Source organism: Babylonia areolata, chromosome 8, assembly GCF_041734735.1.
Source record: "Babylonia areolata isolate BAREFJ2019XMU chromosome 8, ASM4173473v1, whole genome shotgun sequence".
In the NCBI taxonomy this organism is placed as follows: Eukaryota; Metazoa; Mollusca; class Gastropoda; order Neogastropoda; family Buccinidae; genus Babylonia; species Babylonia areolata.
Genome location: NC_134883.1, coordinates 47,520,773 through 47,536,900, shown reverse-complemented (window position 1 = coordinate 47,536,900; position 16,128 = coordinate 47,520,773). Strand labels below are relative to the sequence as shown.

General features: G+C 43.6%; 2 protein-coding genes across 3 annotated transcripts in view; one reads left to right on the top strand and one right to left on the bottom strand.

The window, feature by feature from the left end:
- The window catches only part of LOC143284888 (uncharacterized), a 13,194-nt gene extending 5,713 nt beyond the window's left edge, over positions 1–7,481 (bottom strand). Inside the window, exons 1-2 of the mRNA XM_076592007.1 lie at positions 6,967–7,481; positions 4,539–5,148 (exon numbers count right to left, since the gene is read on the bottom strand). Coding sequence (XP_076448122.1) covers positions 4,539–4,890 — 352 coding nt within the window. The 5' untranslated portion in view covers positions 4,891–5,148; positions 6,967–7,481. The remainder of the gene's footprint in view (positions 1–4,538; positions 5,149–6,966) is intronic.
- LOC143284887 (uncharacterized) overlaps positions 6,975–16,128 on the top strand; it is a 27,614-nt gene continuing 18,460 nt past the window's right edge. Inside the window, exons 1-4 of one of the 2 annotated variants that reach the window (XM_076592006.1) lie at positions 6,975–7,022; positions 8,534–8,692; positions 13,039–13,373; positions 14,977–15,143. In XM_076592006.1, coding sequence (XP_076448121.1) covers positions 8,632–8,692; positions 13,039–13,373; positions 14,977–15,143 — 563 coding nt within the window. In that variant the 5' untranslated portion in view covers positions 6,975–7,022; positions 8,534–8,631. Of the gene's footprint in view, positions 7,023–8,197; positions 8,339–8,533; positions 8,693–13,038; positions 13,374–14,976; positions 15,144–16,128 lie in introns of those variants that run through there. The other variant, XM_076592005.1, reaches the window with a different exon arrangement.

Sequence of the window (16,128 nt, the reverse complement as noted above, 5' to 3'; positions counted from 1 at the left end):
AATGTGTTCCGGGTCTGCAAAGGAGATTCTGATTGTCCCACTCAGCCAAAGTGATTTTTTTGTTCTCAATGATTAAACGTTAGAGGCCCCATAACCTTTCACGGCCACAGGAAGGGGCCAATGGATTCATATTCACTGTGTCTAGGGCAAGACGTGACTTGAAGTAAGGAGAGGCCCAGTCCCCTCGATTTGGCCCCCCCTCCTCCCGCCCCTTTTTCAGTCTTCCCCTGCCATAGTCAGCTACCCATTCACACCCGAGCTGTGTCAGGAAACTCGGAGTCAAAGCGCGGGGCCTCCAAATGACCATTGATGAAGACTGAATCAGAAGTCCAGAGCATGATTCTACCACGTTGACCCCCCAAAATAACTTACAAATAGATCTACTTAAAACTTTCCCAGCACGATTGTTGAATAAAGACGTCTGTGACTCACTGGATCTTTGGTTTAAAATGCAGACGATGTGTCTGAAGTTCACATAAACTGGCTTTTCTCTGAAATATTGCCTCATAAGTTCCCTTGCAAATTCACGATCAGACACAACTGGTGGTGTCGGCTTTCGCTCAACCATGGTCCAACGTGACTGGAGTTTTTTCCCCTTCCACCCTGTTTTGGCTGTTTGGCTTTCCATGAAAAGCGCTGCGTGTTCCTGGTTGACATATTTATGCTCCAACCTCGGTTCACAAGTTCTGAATACGTGAAGAAAGAAAAGAAGAAGAAAAAAGCAGCTGTCTTGTACGACTTTTTCGAACGAACATTCTTCAGCCACTGAGCAGTTTGTGTTCCTGTTTGTTTTGTTTTCTTTTAAAAAACAAAAACAAAACAAACTCTTATTATATCTATTATTATCATTAACGGGGTCGTCCCGTTTGGGTTCAGCATGATACTATTTTAGGGCCCATTTCCAATAAGGCTCAGAATCATATTGCGCCCAAATTCCAAATATGGCCCGTTTCCATCATGACTTTGAGCCCAAGAGAGAGAGAAAATGAGCGAGACAGAGAGAGACCGAGACACACAGACAGACAGAACGAACGAACGAAAATGACAGAGAGCGCGTAAGAGAGACACACAGAGAAAGGGTGGGGGTGTCGGTTAAATGCAACCAGAATGGAAAAGAAAGAAATAAAGAAACCATACAGATTAGAAAAGGATGGGGGGGAAAACAGAAAGGAAAGAAACTTGATGATGGAAGAGGAAGAAAGGAGGGAAGAAAGAACGAGTTTAGGAAACCAGAATGGAAAAGGAATACAGAATGAAAGAAGGAAAGAAAGGAAGGAAAGAAACTATAATGCAAGAGAAAGAAAGAAAGAACCCAGAATATAAAGAGTGAGACTGGAAAACAGAAAGAGAGAAAGAAAGAAAGAAAGAAACCCAAAATGAAACAGAAAGACGGGAAGAAAACACCTGACTGAACAACACGTAATTTTTAATCAGGCTCCTTCAGGCCGTCAAGGAATGCACGTCATACCATTCATCTTACTGTCTGCGGCTCTGACAGTACGAGTATTACACATTTCTCACAAACTACACAACTAGACAGCTCCGCGTCAACTTTCTCGCTGCCTTTCCGGTTTGTAGTTGTTGTTGTTGTTGTTGTGTCCGCCTGTGCGTCTGTCTGTCTTGGTGTCTGTGTGCCTGTCTTTCTTTCTTTTTTTTTACCTCTATAAAGAGTTACTGGGGCGTCGCACATAACTGTTCACCAGGTTCATCCAGGTCTGTCTGTAATGTGTCAAAGCCTGGCTTTGTGCAGATGGGTTTCCCGTTCGTTCTGCTATATTGTCAATCCATCGGGTTTTCTGTCTTTCTCTTGGTGAGCTTAAACATCGAGGAATTCAAACTCTAGCAGTAGTAGTAGCAGTAGTAGGCAGTAATAGAAGCAGTGGTGTTCTTGATTCGCTTTGTCATTCCTTACGTTCAAAGTCTTTCGGGTCATCAGTCTTAAGTTCACTTTCACTACTTGGGTGAAGAGAGTGAGGAGGAAGGGAAAGGATGGAACAGATAAAGAGAGAGAGAGAGGAGAGGACAGAGAATGAGAGACAGTGAGTGAGTGAAAGTATGTGTATGAGAGAGAGAGGGGGAGGGGGGCAGAGAATGAGAGAAAGAGAGATCGATGAGGGAGAGAGAGAGAAAAAGGGATTTTTTTTTCCTGCAAGGCCACCGGCCTGTTTGCAAAGGAGGTACATAAAATTACATTTGAGACACACAAAATACCAAAAATAAAGAGGGAAGGGACACATATCATGGACACCACAAGAGAGAGAGGGGGGGGAGACACACACACAGAGACACACACACACACACACACACACACACTGGTTTCTCTTAAAGTGCGCACGCAAACTCATTATTTTTCCGCTCACCGCATAGGCAGGCCCCACACCCATACGATAATTACACGTTCAAATCGAAGACAGAAGGAAAAAAAAAAAGAAGAAAAAAAAGAAGATTTTTTCAAGGCAAAATGAATGAGTCACCATGTTAGTGCAGTGAATGCGGTGCCTACCAGGCAAGGGCAGATAACTGATCCACGCCACAGATGACTGGACCCCCGCTGCCACAGATGTCGCCATCCCTAAAATAATGCGTAGTAGTTTGTGGCACCGCCGATCAATACATCCCCCGCGTTCAGTGCTCAACTTCGTTCTCTGTGGTGACACACCGAGCTGAGGATTTTGTACTGATATAATGTGGCGTTTAATCAGTTCGTTGTTTATTTCTTTATAGTCTGTTCATCTAAGATGATGATATTAGACTGAAAATAAATGATATTATTATCATCATTTGGATTATTATCATGTCTATCATAATGATAATTGTTATTATTAATTAGAATTATAAATCGACATTTCTGTATATCCGAATGAAAAGGGGGGCCGTTGAGGTGGAGGGGAGGGGCGGGGAGGAATGGGAGGGGGTGGGGGCAAGGAGGAGGGGACTAAGAAAGGAAGAGAGAGAGAGAGAGACAGACAGACAGACAGACAGACAGAGAGAACAGAATGTGGAAAAGATAGAGTACAAAATCTAAAATAGAGAGGGTGAACAGTTTGAAATATATAACTTTTTCCAAAAAATGTTAACATTTATCAGTTCTTGAATACAGTCTCTTTGTGATTTTGTACTGATATAATATGGCGTTTAATCAGTCCCTCAATACCGTATGTTTGTTGTTTGGAACTCAGTTTTATTTACTGCGATGACAAGTTGAAGAAGTGTGTGTGTGTGTGTGTGTGTGTGTGTGTGTGTGTGTGTGTGTGTGTGTGTGTGTGTGTGTGTGTGTGAGTGTGTGTGTGTGTGTGTGTGTGTGTGTGTGTGTGTGTGTGTGTGTGTGTGTGTGTGTGTGTGACTGATCGCTGTCAGACCGATGTGACATTGTATGGCCAAGGTCAGCCCAGAGACCGAATTCCATCAAGGTGACAGCACTGTCTTATTCATGTTCAAGGTCAGGTGTACATCGCAAGCGGGTGAAATACATGGATTTCACGCTGTCATATAATTGTACCGATGTTATACTAAACCTTCGTTAAGGGGACTCTGGATCGAATTCAACACGTTTAAGTAATACAGTTGTTTAAAAAAAATTTTTTTTTAAAGAGAGCAAAAAAAGCAAATTTTATTTTAGTCCAAAAATTACACGGTTTATGTTAACTTTGTTTCACAACCTGATTAAATCAACGCCCAAGGCATTTTCAGAGACTTAACAAAATATACGTACTTTACGGAATGCAAACTTCCATGATCCACAGGGATTATTTAGAGCGCATACCTACCATCAGTTCTGAACATTAACCTATTTCCTTTTGCGTTTTCTGAGCGTTCTGAGGCAAAAGAGGCCGAGGAGAAAGGCCCAGAGACAGAAATGCCAGCGTCAGACTTCACTGTGCGCACTGTTACCTGTCAACCCACACCTGACACTGTATCAATCACCGCCCACAGCACAACGTCATAGTCTCACGATGCCTGATACTCAAGGAGGACTTTTATATAACACTAACTACATCCGCAAGCAGCTGTGAAACTTGTCCATGGTTCGGATCACAACAGCTATTTTTACACGTCAGTGACAACACATCCGCTCTCTCTCTCTGTGTCTCTCTCTCTGTGTCTCTCTCTCTCTTGCTCGAGCAATTTATTGTAGTGTGAACGCATCATTCGTTGTGTTTGCTTATATGTTCATTTTCTTTAATTAGCTCATATCATTTTTAATGATTTAGACAAACCTACGAAAGGCCCTCAAGACTTGACCAGCACAGTAGGTTTATGTGTAGGTCAAACATTAACTCTTTTCTTTCCTTTTTTAAATATTTTTTTTAAGCATACGTGCCATTATGAAACTCTTATGTGTGAGTCATTTTATGTTGGAGACATTGGGCAATGCCAAAAGATCCACACTCCAACACACCCCATCACACTCCACTCCAACCCCCCCCCCCCCCCCACACACACACACACACACACTCCAACAAACTACCACACACTCACACACACACACACACACACACACACACACACACACACACACCACAAACACATCCCCTTACCGTACAACTTATCCACCAGCACCCTCACGGCATCCTCACGCTGGATCTCGCGCAGCGCGTGCAGGAGCACGTGGGCGGTACTGCCTGCCCTCCGAGACCACTCTTGCAGCATGAGGAGCCCGGGGAAGGTGTTCTGGACCCGTGCCTGCTGCATGAGGGTGTCCAGCACCGAGTTCTGCGTGAAGCCCAGCTTCTCTGCCAAGGACTCCCAGTTGCCCGCCGACACGCTCTCGGCGTTCAGAAGATTGGCGATCTCCTTGAGGGTTGGCCGAGGGATCTCTTTGATGTTGTAGCTCAGCGCCTCTGGCGGTAGGTTGTCGATCTCGCCGTCCCATTCGTGTCTTCGGGCCATGGTGCTTGTTGGATGCTGACGGTTTGTTTGTCCCCCACTTTTTTCTTTCTTTCTTGGTAGCCTTTGTGGCCTATGTCAACTTTGTTGGTTTTCTGCCACAGACCTTGGAGCTTTGCAATGCTTCCGAAAATGTGTCGTCATGTTGCCGGCATGTGGAACTGGTGGCTGATGTTGTAGTCTGTCGGTAGGTTTCTTTTTTTATCAGTGGTCACAAGTTCGATCACCTGATGCTGTCGGAGGTTTTAGCTAGGTCCATACCTGTGTAAAACACACATTAAAAATAATTTCTAAGGTAGTCGAGTTCAGTTAGCGTACTTCTAAATGGAATTAAGTAAGTAAAAACCGTTGTTACCGATTAAAGTATGTTCCACAAAATTTGCTGTTATCAACTCTACAGTATCTTGATACAGCAGTAGGCTTAAGTCAGGAATTATCATCTGATAAGCGTAAGACACCTTGGGCTAGACATGCATTGTGACATACATCTGCGGATTTCTTGCATTGTCATTCTCGGACAGTTAATTTCCTGGCTACTGTGTCGCCAAGCTATCAGCATTTCGACGTTACAAAAAGAAAGAAAAAACTATTAAAAGAAAGCTACCTGGTTTATTTCAACACTTCTCCAAGGAACTTATCACGGTGAAGACAATTTAATATTCAGACCTGGCAACGATCAACGACTTTATCGAACCCCACCCCCACCCCACCCCCATCCCCCCACCCTCCACCCCCAACCTTAGCTGTCAGAACTTTTCCATGGACTGCTGTGTCGAATCACAACGAATGACGTCCGTGCAAAGGACCACCGCGGTCAGAAGTGAGATAACAACCCGATTATCAGCGAAGACTGACGTCCCTAAACAAGACTAAGTACCACCGCTGCAACGGCGTAATCTCCGGCAAGAAGGAACACGGGGACGGAAAACCCCACTGACTGACCGAGATAAACAGGTGCACTAACAGTGCGATTCTCGTGACGCTTCACTGGCGTCGACATATCCGTTCTCAGGCACACGCTGCACTAATATTATCGAAATAAAACGTTAACCGCAAGAGAAAGTTGATCGAGTTGTGTAATGCAGTTGAATCACAACTGCTGGACCTGTAGTGACGATGGTTAGCCGAGTCAGGACTGAGTTGTGAAACGCGGTGTTACACATCAATCGATCCGAGCGGCCATGAATGAACAGGCGACCGAAGCACAGACAGCGCTCTGCCTGTGGCGTGTGCCATGTGTTGACCTCAGGCTGGGGGTCGCTGATGTTTCCTCTTCCTTTTTCACATCACTTTGTTTAAGCGAAACTTTCTCACTTTCTCGACTGGAGAGAGAGACAGACAGACAGACAGACACAGAGAGGAAGAGAAAGGGTGGTGTGGTGGGGGTGGGGGGCGTGTGATCTCAATTTAAAAACACAATACTTTAGCTTTAATTGTGTAACCGATAACTGGCCCAAACTGCTAACTCAGCCAACATGTCAACAGACTGGTAAGCGTGTCCGTCGTTTGATATGATTACAAAATCTCTCTCTCTCTCTCTCTCTCTCTCTCTCTCTCTCTCTCTCTCTCTCTCTCTCTCTCACACACACACACACACACACACACACACGCACACACACACACAATCACACACACACACACACAAAAAAAGAACAGAAAAAACAAGCACACACACACACACACACACACACACACACTTTTTTTTCTTTCTTTTTTAAAGCAAACAAGTCTAGTGGATGGTGAAGAGAAGATGAACCGTGTTGTGAACACTGCTGTCGGCTAACTCGTTCACCATCTCAGCACTGGCCACTTATCGAATAAGCACAAGTTAGCAGGAAGTGAGTCACAGTTTCGGTGTTTGCTGAACACTGGCAGACCGCGGCTGATTCGTGCTGACACACGCTAAATTAGAAACCAAGTAATCAATCTTCTTCTTTTTTTTTTTTTTTTTTACTGGTTTATCGTTGACCTGATGAAATTGTTTTGGAATCGCAGAAATGGAAAGAAAGTGCAGACGCCTAAAACAGTAGCTTGTTAACCCCACTGCTTAACCTATGTATTTACCTCCCTTGAATTTACCTGTACAGTTCGGTTGGAACTTGAAAGGTGTGGGACCCAGTTCGTCGCTCGCACAGGTAGGATCACAGATTGTAAACTCTACCACAAACAAATGACGATATCGACACATCCGAAGCTCTGCAACAGAATGCTTGCAAACCTAGGTGATTTCCTGGCCCTTGATGCAGCTACGAAACACTGTCAACACTTATCAGTCGTCTGCATCAACTTTGCGATAGGAATGTCGTCAGTTTGTGACTTCCATTTGATTGGCTGTCAAGTTTATACTCTGCGCATGTGCTGTGACCTATTTTATCGCAAGCAGACGACGTCGTTCGGCAGGTGTGGAAAACCTGAGTTGGGTTAGCCACAGACACTAGAGATTTGGTTCAACGGCGGATTCGGAAAATAGTGTTGAAAACTGAGGCCCGGATCGATCCAAGTAAAATTCCCGTTCTGGTGAACCACTGTAGGTCATAGTGGTGGCGTCAGTGAAGGCTCACAATGAGCGCACTTCCTGATGTCCCGCTCTGCATTGAGATCTGTCGTCACGTTTTCGTCGCATTGTTTGGGGCTTCGTGGAATGAAAACTGGAGCTCAAACCGGATGTTCCCAAAAAACGACCTTTGTTTTTTGTTGTTGTTTCTTCTTCTTCTTCTTCTTCTTCTTCTTCCTCTTCTTCTTCTTCTTCTTTTTATTTAAAAAAAAAAAAACAGGTTCGCGCCCCCCGCTGTCTTGTCCATGCGGAAATATGATCTGTTTAGTGGCTGTCATACTCAACACATGCATAGGCATACGAATTCCGTCTTTTGTTATTCCTGCTCGTTCAAATACCTTCTTGAAGACATTGTTGTCAGGGATTAGGGGTGGGTTGTGCTCTTGCCCCCTTTTTTTCTTTTTTTTTCCCACACAGAATTTTCTATATCCTCCCTTCAGACACACACTGACGGCACACACACTGACTGACACACACACAGCATACACTAAACAAACGAACAAACGCACGCACACACACACACACACACACACACACACACACACACACACACGCAAGCACACACGCACACACACACTGACACACACACAGACACACACACGCACGCACACACACACACACACACACACACACACACACACCACCACCACCACCACCACCAACAACAACAACAACAACAAAAAACAACAACAGTAACCCCACACCACACACCACTGACACCATACACACCGCATTCACGGATCACTGGTTTCAGTCCACAAAAGACAGTGGAGACGTGTGTGAGCGGAGAGAAAAGCTGCCGTTGAGGTTTCATTTCAATACCTGGAGGGAAAACCAAGTGAAGGAAAGAGGAGGGCTATAACGTGTTTGTCCAAAGACCACAGCATGTATCGTCAGGTGATATAGACTGCCCTGATTGCATGAATAGTAATGTTTCAGCTATCGTGATATAGACTTGCCAAAATCGCATGAATAGTAATGAATCAGCCGTTTTGAATCTGTACCGGAGTGAGACTGAATAATTCAAAAAGTTTTTATCAGTTAAGCATTCTGTTTTCTTTACTAAAAAGACCTTATGCCTGCTTTGTCAAGGAAGTTTTGATTCCGGTCGCCATAGCCAGGGGGAACGGCAGCCAGTGGCACACACCCCTACAAGCACTGACACTGCAGCTGCAACAGTACCTGTTGTAATGGAGTTGTTTTGGAAACTGTCACCTGTCTTGATAGTTCTCTGTCTGCCCACAGTCTCAGGTGAGTGGTTTTGATTAAGCGGTAACATTCCAAATGTTGTGAAAAATCAACACTTTAGCGAAATGTCACCTGTATGAGTGACTGCATGGTTTTATTACCTTACAAACTTCCTTCCTCCAAGCGAGTGCAAATCACGCAGTGACTTTAGTTGGTTCTGTATATCTCAACCAACATCGTTTCGCTACTTCTTAGCGAGGGTGATTTGTGATTTTACGACCCACACATTGTGTTGTCAATCACTGCGCCGTGCGAGCGCGCGCGCGTGTGTTGCACAGACAGAGAGAAAGAGTGTGTGTTTGTGCGCGCACGCGCACGCGTCATTGTGTGCGTGTGTGTGTGCGTGTGCATGTGTAGTGTGCGTTTGTGGGGGAGGAGGGGAGGGGTAGGAGGGGTATAGTTTGTTTAATCTATTCATTCAGTTATTCTTCCTTTGACTCTTGGGGGTGGAGGCGGGTGGGAGCGGAAGTGAAACAGGAAAACTGACAGTACACAGAATAATGAGCTCTCCGTGGGGACAACAGCCTGAATTTCACACAGAGACATCCTTTTATGACAAAAGAGTAATACAATACAATGCAATACCGTGCAGTACAATGCAATACAATACAGTACAATGCAATACAGTGCAGTACAATGCAATACAATACAGTACAATGCAATACAATACAGTACAATGCAATACAGTGCAGTACAATGCAATACAGTGCAACACAATGTAATACAATACAGTACAATACAATACAGTACAATGCAATACAATACAGTACAATGCAATACAGTACAATGCAATACAATACCTTACAGTACAATGCATTACAATACAGTACAATGCAATACAATACAATACAGTACAATGCAATACACTACACTACAATACAGTACAATGCAATACACTACACTACAATACAGTACACTACAATACAGTACAATGGAATACAGTGCAGTACAAAGCAATACAATACAGTACAATATAATGCAATACAATGGAACACTGTGCAGCACAATGCAATACAGTGCAGTACAATGCAATACAGTACAATACAATACAATGGAATACAGTGCAGTACAGTGCAATACAGTGCAGAACAATAACACAATGCAATACAGTGCAGTACAATGTAATACAATGGAACACTGTGCAGTACAATGCAATACAATGGAACACTGTGCAGTACAATGCAATACAGTGCAGAACAATACAACACAATGCAATACAGTGCAGTACAAAGCAATACAATACAGTACAAGACAATGCAATACAATGGAACACTGTGCAGCACAATGCAATACAGTGCAGAACAATACAACACAATGCAATACAGTGCAGTACAATGTAATACAGTTCAATGGCAGGAGCCAACAGAAGCGTCGCTTCTTCCGATGGACCAGGAAAGAAAAACCGACACCCGCCAATTGTCGTGGGACACTGACCTTTGCTCCTGTTCTTCTTCGTTGTTTCTTTCTTTGCCAGTGTGTGTGTGTGTGTGTGTGTGTGTGTGTGTGTGTGTGTACGGGTGTGTGTGTGTGTGTGTGTGTGTGTGTGTGTGTGTGTGTGTGTGTGTGCGTGAGTACGTGCGTGCGTGTGTGTGTGTTTGTGTGTATGTGTTAGTGTTAGATAGAATGTGAAGTAGATCATTGCTAAATTAGGAAGATAATGCTAATCCGGTAGTTCAGTCAAAGCAGACTCAGAGAGACGAAGAGAGAGAGAGAGGGGGGGGGGGAGAGAGAGATGGGAGGGCGGGGGAGGGGGACTTCATAAGGTTTACTGTACTTAGGCCATTGGCTCATACACAAACAACACCAAACTGAAGCACTTGAAAACGGTCAGTTATGCATAATTATCACTCATGTCAAACAAACGGACTTCAGTTCTTCGTGCATTGTGTCGAAGCTACAAACAATAAAAGAGCTGAAATGCACTCATTTTACTACACTTAGCTTTTACCGCAGAAAACAGTAGCATCGGTGTTGCTCATATCCACAGCAGTCGAAGGGTTAATCCTTGTTTGTATCCACAGCAGTCGCAGAAAGAGAACTGGGATGGTTGGGGTCACGTGGGAAGGGCGTGGGGTCACGTGGGAAGGGTGTGGGGTCACGTGGGGAGGGTTGGGCCAGTCACGTGGGGAGGGTGTTGGGGCTGGGGAAATAGGAGGACGAATCTGGAGAAAGTGGTTCTTTGAAAACGTGGTTCTTTGCGTGACACGAGCCATTATACACGTACCTAAAAGGAAAGGATTGTAGGATATAATTACAATCGTGGAAAAGGGGTGTGTGTTCGGTCAAGCTGCCCGGGCTTTTATCAACACACAAACACAAAAAGGGAATATCCACTGATGAGTAGGGAATATTCTTTTCTCTTTTCTTTCTTTTTTTTAAAATTCATTTTTTTTAAGTAGACGTCGCATAAAATGATATCAATTTCAGAGCCAAGAAAGTTTCAGCGCGTGTGTATTGATTCATGTACGCGACACAACATTTCCCTAAAAAGATTATATCAAAAACATGTTCGATAAAAAAAAAAAATATATATATATATATATAAATCATTTGTAACCCAAGCACTTCAGTTGAGCTGCGTCTAATTTTGAAGAATAACAACTTCTTCGTTCACGGACAGTACATTGCGGTTTTGAGAGAGACAGACAGAGAGAGAGAGACAGACAGAGAGAGAATATGGCAAAATACTCTCCAGCAGGAGAGAGAGAGAGAGAGAGAGAGAGAGAGAGAGAGAGAGAGAGCATGTAGGCTGCAGCATTGCTTGTTCCACATGTTCCTTCAGCATGACGTTGATTTGCATTTTCCGGTCTGTCATCTTCCAGTTGACCCCGGTACGAGACATTGCCTTAAACAATGTGTTATACACCAAGTTATAGGCACTTATAGCTGTTGTTAATTGGTGTCCATAACACCCAGTTATAGGCACTTATATCTGTTGTTATACACCCAGTTATAGGCACTTATAGCAGTTGTTATACACCCAGTTATAGGCACTTATAGCTGTTGTTATACACCCAGTTATAGGCACTTATATCTTGTTAATAAGTGTCCATAACACCCGGTTATAGGCACTTGTATCTGTTGTTAATAAGTGTCCATAACACCCAGTTATAGGCACTTATAACTGTTGTTATACATCCAGTTACAGGCATTTATAGCTGTTGTTAATAAGTGTCCATAACAACCAGTTATAGGCACTTGTATCTGTTGTTATGCACCCAGTTATATGCACTTATAACTGTTGTTATACACCCAGTTATAGGCACTTATATCTGTTGTTAATAAGTGTCCATAACACCCAGTTATAGGCACTTATATCTGTTGTTATGCACCCAGTTATAGGCACTTATATATCTGTTGTTATACACCCAGTTATAGGCACTTATATCTTGTTAATAAGTGTCCATAACACCCGGTTATAGGCACTTGTATCTGTTGTTATACACCCAGTTATAGGCATTTATAGCTGTTGTTAATAAGTGTCCATAACACCCAGTTATAGGCACTTATAACTGTTGTTATACACCCAGTTATAGGCATTTATAGCTGTTGTTGATAAGTGTCCATAACACCCAGTTATAGGCACTTGTATCTGTTGTTATGCACCCAGTTATATGCACTTATAACTGTTGTTATACACCCACTTATAGGCACTTATATATCTGTTGTTATACACCCAGTTATAGGCACTTATATCTGTTGTTAATGAGTGTCCATAACACCCAGTTATAGGCACTTATATCTGTTGTTGATAAGTGTTAATGGTAAAAGTCCAAATCAGTTGTCAGCTAGAAGTCTGACTCAGTGCTATTTAGCACTCTGAACACCATCATAAGGTACACAGTGTCACTGTCTTGCTCTTCACAGTGCATGTTTTGTGCTGCGCCTGTGGTATTGTACTGTGTTGTGCTGTATTGTAACAATCCGTACATACAGTACGCCTGTGGTGCAATGGATAACGCGTCTGACTACGTATCAGAAGATTTCCGGTTCGAATCCTGGCAGGCTCGACATTTTCTCCTTTTTTTGACAGGAAGAAGGTGTCATAAGGCTTAAGACGCTCATCTGTCAATACACAGTCACAGTGCAAAGCATCTATCGTTATTCACATACTCTGCATGCTGTTGATTACAAGGACATTTAATATCGTCCTACATATATATATATATGTGTGTGTGTGTGTGTGTGTGTGTGTGTGTGTGTGTGCGTGTGTGTGTGTGTACGTTGAGCTTACGTGTATGTGTGTGTTTGTCTGTCTATCTGTCTCTCTGTGTCTGTGTGTCGGTTTGTATCTGTGCGAATGTGTGTGCGTGAATTCATATACTATATACGGCGTGTCTGTATTTCAGCGACCTATAAAGACACCGCCACCAGCAGAACGCCGACCAAGGTTCCTGACGATGACGACGCCGACAACATCCAGCTGGTGCTGTCCCAGGACGGCAGCTACAACGTCACCATCCGAGGCATCAGCTGGCTGCGCAGCTCACCAGCCTTCTTCAACGTGGATGGTCAGCAGTACGTCCAGAACCGGAACCTGAAACTGGTTTCCAACGTGACCTCGCACGGCATTGATCGGATTGGTCGTTTCGTGTCACACACCTACCGCTTCCGGGCGGGGCAAAGGGAGGTCACCGCCACTTTCAAAAGATACATAGGGCTTCCCTTGGTTTATTTTTCGCAGGTTAGTACGGACTGACTGATCGGTGTCGACAGTCAGTGTCAGAATGGGTGGTGGTGTCTGTCTGTCTGACTCTGTGTGTTGTGTGTCAAGTCAAGTCAAGTCAAGATTTTATTTCATGATGGTAAATTGAATAAGCAACAATTGCTTTTTCACATCAAGCCATCAATGAAAATAATATAAAAAAAAAATAAAAAAATAAATAAATAGAAATTAAAAAGAAGGGAAAAAAAGAAAGAAAAAATAGGAGAGAGAGAGAAGAAACAAGCAGATGAAGAGCAACAATAACAACAAAATGCATACACACACACACACACACACACACACACACACACACAAGAATATTGTGATAAAGAAATACACAATTGCATTTCCATTTCACACACACACACACACACACACACACACACAAGAATATTGTGATAAAGAAATACACAATTGCATTTCCATTTCACACACACACACACACACACACACACACACACACACACACACACACACACACACACACGCCACTGAACATAAATTCTCGGACACAATTTGACCATGCCCATCCCACCCACATGCACATGTTCCCCCATGTGTGTGTGTGTGTGTGTGTGTGTGTGTGTGTGTGTGTGTGTGTGTCTCTCTCTCTCTCTCTCTCTCTCTCTCGAGTACTTTAGACCCTGTTAAAGGTAAAGACTGGATGGAAAAAAAAGCGCGACAGAATTTTTGCCTTGTCTTCTCATCTCTCTGTCTGTCTCTCTCTCAGTCACCCTCTCTCTCTCTCTCTCTCTCTCTCTCTCTCACGCACTCTCTCTCTTTCTGTCTCTCATTGCAACACGCTCACACACACACGCACACACACACACACACACACACACACACACACACACACAGAGACTGTCTCTGTCTGTCTGTCTCTGTCTCTGTCTCTCTCTCTTTGTACTTAAGTAATTGATGTGTGATTGTCACCTACAGTTAGGGGCTTTGGCCTAAAACTGAATGAAACATTTTGAATTATCAGGCTAAGTAAACAAATGAGCAATAAAATCAGCACCATGGATATAGATATTCTGTGTGGTGTGGTGGCTTAGTGGTAACACGTCTGCAAATGCTGTTTCAACTACCTGAGCTAGAAATTGATTATAGTGGAGAGTGTCTTGCCCAAGTTACACCCCCACTTCAGTTTCTCGGCCAAGAGGCTTTTAGGACAGACGGTGTTGGGATAGTTCCCAGAAGCTAACTCGCTCCCACGGCTGCAGCACTAAGAGCCAGCGCACTTTACCTCCTAGTTTGAGAGTCAGAGTCTTCAACAACAACAACAACAAAAAACCAACAAAAAACAAACAAATATACAAACAAAAACAAAAACCCAAACAACTAAGCTGTAACTATACAAAGCAGCATATCACAATACAACAGAACGCAACACAACAGAACACAACACACTACAATACAATATACTACAGTACAATACAATTCAACTAAAACAACAACCACCACAAAAAGCCAGCATTGTGGCAGTGAGGGGCAGGTCGCGTGGAGGGTGTCATTTGTCAGGGTGCAAACTTAGACACAGTGCAGGGAACAGCTTGGTTCACACGTCAGTCCCTGTCGGCAGGGCTACGTGGGGGACACCGAGGGGACCAAAGCCCAGTCCGCGGACCACACCATTGCTGGTTTCCCTGCCTTCAACCTCTCTCACACCGTCACAACCCCGACAGGGCCCCTCGGCTATTTGGCCTATGGAGGCATTCACTGCGCCGACACTGCGAAAACATTTGGCATGTGAGTCTTCCTGGGGGTAATTTTGTTCTGGGTGATTGACGGAAAGAAAAAAGCTGTGTGTGTGTGCGTGTATGGAGTTGGGATGGGGTGGGGGTGAAGGGGTGGATGGGGGTGGGGTGGGGGGGAGTCAACGTTGCACAAGAACAAGCCTTTTGCATTTTAATGGTGTGCTTAACGTTGCTGTTGTTGTTTTGGTTTTGGGGGGTTTTTTTGTTGTTTTTTTTTTAGATCGTTCGCTGTTCACTTCACGCTGATTGTCACCACCATAACCACTACAGTCTCAATCTTTTAATCGACTTCTCTTCTTCTCATCTTCTTGTCGTTGATCCAGTAAATCATCACCATCAATTACTCTATAGCCATTGGTTTAAACAGCGTAAATCATCTCCATCTGTTACTTTGTAGCCGTTGGTTTAAATAGTGCAAATCATCACCATCTATTACTCTATAGCCCTTGGTTTAAACAGCGTAAATCATCACCATCTGTTACTTTGTAGCCATTGGTTTAAACAGCGTAAATCATCACCATCTGTTACTTTGTAGCCATTGGTTTAAACAGCGTAAATCATCACCATCTATTACTCTATAGCCGTTGGTTTAAACAGCGTAAATCATGACCATCAGTCACTCTATAGCCATTGGTTTAAATAGCGTTTTCACTTTCCTGGAACATCGTGTCACAATAGGTATACACAACAGTTAAGATAAACAGGCCAAGGCCAACAAGAAAAGATTACACATAATATGGACAATTTAAGTCTTCCTCATCCCCCCCACCCCTCTCTCTCTCTCTCCTTATTCTTCTGCTCCTCTCTCTCTCTCTCTGTCCTCATTCCTCCTCTCTCTCTCAGTCTCCATTGTGTTGAAAATAAACACAACTTCCTGTTTATGTGTGCCCTGTTAACTCGCTCAGGCAAAAAAAAAAAAAAAAAAAAAAAAAAAAAAAAAAAATCTCCCACAGACTGAAAAGATTCACTTTTTCGGC